The 9,308-nt window shown below is 43.0% G+C and overlaps 1 protein-coding gene across 1 annotated transcript; it reads right to left on the bottom strand.

The window, feature by feature from the left end:
- Nucleotides 1-493: 493 nt before the first annotated feature.
- On the bottom strand, nucleotides 494-8,326 carry rx1 (retinal homeobox gene 1). Its single transcript, XM_080878692.1, has 4 exons — nucleotides 8,022-8,326; nucleotides 7,281-7,616; nucleotides 3,284-3,537; nucleotides 494-3,014 (listed from the first exon to the last, which is right to left on the bottom strand). The coding sequence occupies exons 2-4, from the start codon at nucleotides 7,588-7,590 to the stop codon at nucleotides 2,496-2,498; spliced, it is 1,083 nt and encodes a 360-aa protein (XP_080734818.1). The 5' UTR covers nucleotides 7,591-7,616; nucleotides 8,022-8,326; the 3' UTR covers nucleotides 494-2,495.
- Between the last annotated feature and the right edge of the window lie 982 nt (nucleotides 8,327-9,308).

Consider the following 9,308-nt stretch of genomic DNA (forward strand, 5'->3'; position numbering starts at 1 on the left):
ACGGTCTGCTCAGCCCTCCATCTGTCCAGGACAGTGTCTCACATGCTGAGGAGCCCAGCGAGCACGGCGGCACCGGCCCTCTGTGAACATGTGTTGCAGCGGCTGAACCTTGCAGCCTGCCTGCCTGCCAGCCTGCCTGCCTGCCTGGGGGCAATTAGGGAGCCGAGCCCTGTGGTCAGAGGCCCCCCTGGGAAGTCCTGATTGATTGGAGTCTCATCTTCCTAACAGGCTGGCATCCTGCCACAAACCCATGGAAAAGCAGAGAGGATTGAGAGGGGTAAAAAGAAAGAAAACCATGACAGAGAGACAAGGCGCACAAGTGTTTGCAGCAAAAAAAAATGTCTCTGCTCATGTATGTCAGATGACAACGATTATACTGTAGTAATCTTGGATTGCTCTAGTAGTCTTAGGGAGGTTAAAAACCCCACAGTGACTGTGGGAATGAGTGCATAGGTCAACATGAAAGCACTGCAGTGAGAACGCAGAGATACAATTTCTATCAAACTATATTTATTTTCAGTAGATCTCCATTTGTTCCAGAATATGAACATCAACAATCCAGACAAAATCCAAAAGAAATAAAACAACGATATCACTAAGACAGACATAACTAGGGCATGTAAGACAATAAAAATAACTAAAACTAGTGCAATCTTGTCTGTTATCTAACCTTTGGCTTATTCTTGGCCCAAAACATTTATGCTGCAAACTAAATGTCCTGTTAACACATAAGATAATTCTGGTTTCCTGTGCTGTGTGAGGTCACCATCGTGTAAAACTACATGAAGACAGATGATGAACAGCGGCTGTAACATTACTTATCCCCTTTAGGTCGGACAAGAGTGAATTTCAAAAGTATCCAAAAAAAAGTGGGGTGTGACTTTGTAACAATCTGGGCAGAAATGAGTCTCCTTTTTTATTTTTAACAAAAGAAAAAACACATTTTATATAGAAACATAAAAAATGGGTTTCTAAAATTGCACTTTAAGAGGACAGAGTTTTCTATCCCTCTTGTTCTGTTAAAAAGTCAAAAAATATATAAATTTCAACCTCCAAAGATTTGTTTGAGATGGTACCTGCACATGCAAAAACATTTCAGTGTCACAGTCTTATTTATTTACCTCTACTGTCCATATGAAGCATATTGTGCTCCAACTTTAAGATGATTGGGGCTTAACCCTGTAACAGATGGCATAAGACTAATATTGTGTCACTAATGACCAAAGCAGTAACAATCCATGTTTCCTCTTGTTTGAAAAAGAAAAAAAAAAAACTACAACAAAATGGTTACAAGGGCCTATTTAGTGCAGCCTGAGACCGTTTCTCCCCCTTCTGTTCGGGACAAAGAGGATGCACTTGGATCAATTGTGTCGAACAAAGACTGAACTATGTGGGGTGACGCATCACACAGGGCTCTTTCTGCTGCCCTGCACGTACACGCAGCCACCCAACACTGAGCTGCCAACAGGTTTTCTCCTCCAACAGTCACTCAAGCAAAAAGAGGGCTACTCCGCTGACTAGCCTGCGTTTTTTTGTCTACTTCCTCTGCCTTTCTTCTGCTTCCTCCCTTCTTTAAAGCACAAGTCAGAAAAAATGTATCCGTGCAGAGATATTTTTGGTATATTCCCGGTCCCAGTTGAGGTGACCCTTTTCCCACCAGATGAAGATCTCTTAAAGAAGCTTCTCCTCACTGATCATCTTCTTCCAGTCACACCAAGATATCTAAAACATGGACTCGCGTATCTAAACTGCGTAGCAAGTAGAAACATAAATCATAGTACAGGTGGACATAAAACGAAAACCAGCTACACGGCTTTTATAATTAAACAGATTAGTGAGATGAGCAGTGACACTGTAGTGTGTCTTCATGCCTCGATGTCACATTAAACAGAGACCAAAGGTCCATTCACAAAGTCCTCTAAGACTCTGATTTGCAGACCCATGAAAATTCAACGGCTGGACTAATTAGTAAAAACACAAATGTGGTGTAAAAAAAAAATTAGAAAAGAAAAGCATGAGAATGATATTTTGCTCGACTCAAATGATTTGGATAAATGAAAAGTGATGAATAAGAATTCCCGTATTTTGGCAGTTTTTAATGATATAGCGTGTCTTCACTGTTGGTGCACCCAAAGAGCTGCAGCAAGGGCTCAGGCATGAAACGTGCACTCAGAGCCTGTTTGTGACTCGGAAATACTTCTAGGTGTCATAAACCGTTTGTTTCACCAAGAAGACATTTGTTTTTAACGAACCCAAGGCAACAATAGACACCTAGAGATTGGACGAGCAAAACTATCGGAAACTTTTAACCCGCTGAAGGTTTCAGCTGTTTTTTAAGGGGGAAGAAGTAGAAAAGAAAAGAAAGTCTCCCCCCCAAACAAAAATTCTTACGTCCTCAGCTTTCACAGTTCAGAATCCACTTCTTTCACTTAGTGGCGTAGCACGTGACGTGTGTCACTTCCAGCATTGCTCACGTCGACCGCCGAGCTCGTTAGTCACATGGGTTGCCAGGTCTTGTCCATAGACTGGATGTGTTCCTTGGCTTTCATCCTCAGCGCAGCAATACTGGAGCTGCGCTGGTCCACATCCTCCAAAGGGTACTTTTCAGGGTATGGTGCTGGACACTGATAAGGAGGAGGAGCCATACTCTGCATCCCTTGACCCATGGACGGATGGGGATGAGTGTGAGTGTGAGGGTGTGGATGAGGACCGTGAGGACCGTGAGGACCGTGAGGAGCGTGGGGGGTGGAGTTGAGGAAATGGTGGCTTGGGTAGCTGGGCTGGAGGCCTTGAGCTGGACCCATGAAGCCTGGGATACTGTGCACAGGTGTAGCACTGGACAGGGGAGAGGTCAGCCAGGGTTCCAAGGGGAGGGAGTTGGTCATTGGACCCATGCTGGTGTGAACCGGTGCCGGACGGTTGAAAGAGAGCATGGGTGAATCGTGGAGCTTCATGGTGCTGGCGTCCATTTTTTCCTGCCGGCGCCATTTAGCTCTGCGGTTCTGAAACCAGACCTGGAAGAAAATGACAGAAAAATAAGGTACGTGTAAATATGATGGAGTGCAGAGTTTTTCATTCTGGGTAGGGAAATATACTCGAATATACTCGACAACACTGGGGGAGTTTTTTGGATGAATACAGCCTTTCACGTAGTGTGAATATGAGATTTTATTCCAGAATAATGAGAATATCTCTAAGAAAACCCCAAAAACAAGACAGAAACGTTTGAAGTGCTTCTTAGCAATCTCTGAAATGGTGTTGCCTTTAATGCAGTTCACGTTACCTGAACTCTGACTTCGGGGAGGTTCACCTTCATGGCGAGCTCCTCGCGGCTGTACACGTCTGGGTAATGGGACTTTTCAAAGGCACGCTCCAGCTCGTGCAGCTGGTAGGTGGTGAAGGTGGTGCGGTTGCGCCTGTGTTTCTTCTTGGGCTGCTCATCCTTGCTTGGGTCCGGAGACTTGCCTTCATCGCTCTCTATACTCTTCCTCAGCTCGCTCAGTTCCTGATCACATTTGTTTGCAAATAAGCCGGAGTCTGTGGAAGAGCCCAGGAAAAAATATTGTGAGTTTTTATTTCCTCCACATGCTTTTTGACTGGACTAAGTGAATGAGAACTACAGTTTAGAGAGAAATACAAATGGAGAATGCAGTTTCCCACTTTCCAGTAGAGCAAACATTAGTTTGACACCTGCAACAATAGGCCACTGTAGGTCAGTGAAGCAAGCAATTCCCTGTACCTCAATGAAGCTCCAAAACATTCCTAATCGGATTTAGGAAGCTTTTTCCAGTGTTTACTTTTCTTCAAAGTTAAAAGGTCTTTAAAAAGAAATTTGAAAACCACAGTTTTTATCACCACGCTCAACAGCCACTCTTAGATTGTTACCATTTTTGGCTAAGCTCACAGCAGATCTGAAAGAATCTATTTCCCCCGTGCAGGAGAGCCAAAGCACGGAAACGTCCCGAGTTCTGTCCGTCTTTAGGATCACAGATTACTGACAAGCTGGTGTTTACAGACACTACAAAGCTTTCACTGGCACTGTTCCTCCTCATAACCCTCCCCGTCAAACGATTCCTCTCTCAATTCTTCTTCCTCAGCTCTATTTCTAATCGAATCAACGTGCATATTCATCAACAGTATACAGAAACATGGGAGAGGCCACAGGGGAAAACAGGGAGGTGTAACCAGACCAGCCAGCAAACTGATTTAGCTAAACAAAGTACAGAGATGATGATCCAGGAATAAAATAATCTACTCGAGTTAAGAGTTAATAAGTGCCAAGCTTGGATCTGACTCGAAGACTTAATTTCATTCAGGATGTTAGATAAGTTGCAAATCACAGACAGTGGGTTAAGCTGATTTTAATTAAGGGCTAATTTTGTATTTAGGTAAACAATAGAAACATCAGTATCATCAGTATCTCTTACACCAACTAACATATAGTGAGACGAGCAAAAATCTCGTTTTTTTATGAGCTTTCAAAGCATTTCTGTTATATTCAGCAGTTACTCTACAGAGCAGAACAGGTGTTTATCTAAAAGTGTAAAGGTGATGGCTGACATTCGCCATATTTTTGCTCTGTTTTGGTCTCTATCAGCCCTCTAAGGAAGTATTCAGCTCTTTGCTTTAACAGATGTAACTGTAACAGATTAACTGTAACAAATGTAACTGTATCAAATGTAACTGTAACAGATGTAACTGTATCAAATGTAACTGTATCAAATGTAACTGTAAAAGATGTAACTGTAAAAGATGTAACTGTATCAAATGTAACTGTATCAAATGTAACTGTAACAGATGTAAATGTATCAAATGTAACTGTATCAAATGTAACTGTATCAAATGTAACTGTAAAAGATGTAACTGTAAAAGATGTAACTGTAACAGATGTAACTGTAACAGATGTAACTGTATCAAATGTAACTGTATCAAATGTAACTGTAACAGATGTAACTGTAACAGATGTAACTGTATCAAATGTAACTGTAACAAATGTAACTGTATCAAATGTAACTGTATCAAATGTAACTGTATCAAATGTAAATGTATCAAATGTAACTGTAACAAATGTAACTGTATCAAATGTAACTGTAACAGATGTAACTGTAACAGATGTAACTGCAACAGATGTAAATGTATCAAATGTAATTGTAACAAATGTAACTGTATCAAATGTAACTGTAACAGATGTAACTGTATCAGATGTAACTGTAACAGATGTAACTGTATTCTGACTGCAGATATTTTTCAGGTTTCTCAGGCTGAGAGATGTGAGGGCTAGACCCCGATCTCAATGAGACTTCTTCTTCTCTGATTTAATAACGACAGTTCAAGACTTTAAAGAGCAGGAAAAGGTCATTTCAAATCTCGAGGTCATTTAAAAACGCCGTCATCGCACGACCAGCTCAGACCGTGTGGTTTACAATAGTCTCGGCTGTGTTAGCAGCAGAGAGTGCATCACAGGTGAGGCAGTCTTATCGGCTGCGTGTGTTTGTGAAGAATTGATTTATAGTCCCAATTTTTTTGACTTCCTAAAAGCTGATATTGGTACGAGTCCTCATCGCTCATCAGTGCAGCTCCAAACCAAAACAGTCATGTTTAAAGGCAGGAAGTGAAATAAGGGACTGAAGCTACAGGTCATAACATGTTCAGGAATACACTTTTATGTTGAATGACATTTCAGAGCTTCAGCAGACTGTGTACGAATCTGAATGCTAGCTTGTTTCTGTTAATGGGATGCAGTGATGGAGATGAAGGAGGGGGTCGACTGTGGTCTTTCTGCTGGAGAAACGGGAGCCGAGGCAAAAGCAAAGCAGGGTTTTGGGGTTCATTTATCCACCTCTCATTAAGCAGCTATGACAAAGACCAGGCTCCGACAAAGGCAGAGGTCAGGCCTGGTTCAGTGACCAGCTCTTGGCCTGTCAGCCCATCACAGCCACTGGTCTGAAGCCTCCCTACTGTTTATCAGCCAGCAGAACATCTCAGCACGGAGAGGAGAGGGGGGTGGCCCGACTGACACCGAACACAGAGAAGCTGCTCGGTCAGGAGGAACTGGGCTGACTTCACACAGGATGGAGTGATGTCATTGGTGTTGATGGATGTTAATGCACTGAAACCAAACTGCATCTGAGTCACTTAAAAGCAGTGTTTCTGCTTCGTCTCCGGTTCACAGGAACAACTTTTTCTCTTGTTCCTGCCACAAAATCACCAACCACCTGCCTGATCCTGTGTGTGAAAATAGCTTCAGATTAAACATGATTCAATTTGATTCTAGGAGCGAACGATAACAATAAAGAGCGATTGGACTACGGTACAATCTAATCTGCACAGAAGAGAAGATTAGGGGAATTCCACAAGGGGATGGGATTGGTCTTGGGGACATAAACCCCCTACACCATCTTGTCCTGTGATTTATCTCTCAATCTCAGTCCACACGGTGGAGTTAATGCAGCTTTACATGCCAACGGTGTTTAATGCACTGATTTCGAATCGGTGCGTGAGAGGTTTTCATGCAAAGGTGGAATAACCTCATTTAAAGTGATCAGACTTTTGACGATAGGCTGTTGAAATAATACGAGCTGTAATTATAACTGAATGTCACAGATTTGAAGCTGCTTTTGTTACTCATTTTGTGTATTTTGTGTGTGTGAGAGTTGAAAATCAGATTTTGGTTTATTAGATTCTTACACCAGATTCTAAATCTCAGGTCAAAATAAAGGCCTGGGTGTTTGTGTGATGTCCTTTAAGTGGCTGTTTTTATCTAATTGTGTTTTAAAATGTTTGCTTCACTTGTTATTTATGTCATTTGATCTGTTTCCTGTTTTTTATCACAACTGCCGACAAAACAGTCACGTCACGAAGCTTGACTGGTTTATTCTGGTTCCTGAGCGAGGTTTGGACTATAAAAGGCTCGAACTGTGTTTGTGGTCAGATAATATCCTGTTCAGCTATCTGGTAGTATAAAAACATATTATGTTTGCCCAGCAGCATCAATAACTTCAGTCTACCTATGTTCTGCATTACATCATTCAAATCCTTAAAGTTAGAAAAAGCAAAGATCACTTCAGTCCAGCAGTGCTGCTGCTGCTGTATAATCAATATCTCTGACCATCTCTATGCTTTGAGGCTTTGATGATTCACCCTCAGTAACAAACTCTGCAGCAGCTGATCCATACTGCTCAAAGAGTTCACAAAATTTAATGAAACAAAATCATCTTAAAAGGTGGTGCTACTCTTACAAAATCAGCTTTGCCAGGATGGAGAGCAACAGCCGGACTCACCGTGGTACTGCTGCTGCTCTGTGCCGCTGCTGCTTCTCAGAGAGGAAAGGTGCCCGCTGTAGGACGGGTGCGACGAGGGCTCCAGCTGCTTCCCGGTCTCCGCCAGGCTGTCTATGTTCACTTTGTGGGGTCCGGGGGTCGTGGCGGGACTTAGCAAGGGGTCCTGCTCTTTGCTGAAACCCAGGATGACATCGATGCTGTGGACGCGGCCTCCCACTGCAACGCCCCCACCTTTACCCAGTTCGTGGAAATTGCTGGGCGAGAGACAGCTGTCGTCCACCATGCTCATGGTATCCAGCGATAAATGCATTCGAGCGTCTGGGCAATCACCTGGGCCTGGGGTCGAGGGAAGATGTTTGGGTGAGGCTACGCAGACGCAGATCACTAGGTCACCTAGGATGACTGTTATCCACCTAAACCTGATTATCTTCTTCGGAGGCCCAGAGGGTCAGAACCCCGTAGACTCTGAGTGTTCCAACAAACCACTAATAAGATTGTGACTATGGGTCAACTTCACACACAAAGAGGCTTTCTTATAAAACGTTTTACTGCTGGACTTAATTTTATGGAAACTCAGGCTAACATTTTTAAACGTAGTCACATTTTGGGTGAATCTTTGGACTAACGTGCACTTTTCCTGACAAATAAGTCATGAAGTTGTTGGATTTCCAGCAAATGATTCTGTGTTTGTTACATAAGAAGTAAATAATTAGAGCCGAATGAGACCGTGGCAGTGCTTACCTCTTGGAAGTAAATATGCTGAAGTACTGAAGTTACTGATGCCAGTGCTCCACCTGTTCCTCTCAGCAGCTCTCCCTCCAACTTCACTCTTCCCAGATCCGCTATGTGCACCGCCTGCAGTCGCTCAGCTGGCGTTGATTGCCTAGCATTTCTCTAAATATATTCGCTTTGTGTGACAAACAGCCCCAAACAGATGCACTCCAATGGTAAAGAGCATTTAGTAGCTGAGTTCAGACGCTATCCACTCCAGCTCAGAGAGGAGAGTGGGAGAGGAGTGAGCCGGAGAGAGAGAGGTGGACAAAGCTGAGGCGGCGTAGGAGGTGAAACGAGGGGATTAGGAGAGGGCTGTTAATTGCAATCCTTCCCCTTTAAGAGTGATTGGCGGCTGTTTTCTGCTTAAGAAACTGTTTTAAATGTCATTTTCATTTACCCCCGACGGAGAAGGCCCGGCTAACGAAGCCCGGACGAGACTTTCTTTCATAAATTTATTGTTTTAAAGACAAAAGAATCGCTCAAAGTTTTCACTAATCACTGCCGGGACCCCTTTGTGTGAAAATACTGCAAGAAAGGAAAAGGTGAAATTGTAATGCACACAATAGAACAACAACAAAAAGAAAACAATTTACCGCGGGGTTTATTTTGTGTAATAAAAATGTAAAATACAACATGTACAGTGGGGCAAAAAAGTATTTAGTCAGCCAGCGATTGTGCAAGTTCCCCCACCTAAAATGATGACAGAGGTCAGTAATTTGCACCAGAGGTACACTTCAACTGTGAGAGACAGAATGTGAAAAAAAAATCCATGAATCCACATGGTAGGATTTGTAAAGAATTTATTCGTAAATCAGGGTGGAAAATAAGTATTTGGTCAATAACAAAAATACAACTCAATACTTTGTAACATAACCTTTGTTGGCAATAACAGAGGTCAAACGTTTACTATAGGTCTTTACCAGGTTTGCACACACAGTAGCTGGTATTTTGGCCCATTCCTCCATGCAGATCTTCTCGAGAGCAGTGATGTTTTGGGGCTGTCGCCGAGCAACACGGACTTTCAACTCCCGCCACAGATTTTCTATGGGGTTGAGGTCTAGAGACTGGCTAGGCCACTCCAGGACTTTCAAATGCTTCTTACGGAGCCACTCCTTTGTTGCCCGGGCGGTGTGTTTTGGATCATTGTCATGTTGGAAGACCCAGCCTCGTTTCATCTTCAAAGTTCTCACTGATGGAAGGAGGTTTTGGCTCAAAATCTCACGATACATGGCCCCATTCATTCTGTCCTTAACA

The sequence above is a fragment of the Rhamphochromis sp. 'chilingali' genome (genome assembly GCF_963969265.1).
Source record: "Rhamphochromis sp. 'chilingali' genome assembly, chromosome: 3".
NCBI lineage: Eukaryota > Metazoa > Chordata > Actinopteri > Cichliformes > Cichlidae > Rhamphochromis > Rhamphochromis sp. 'chilingali'.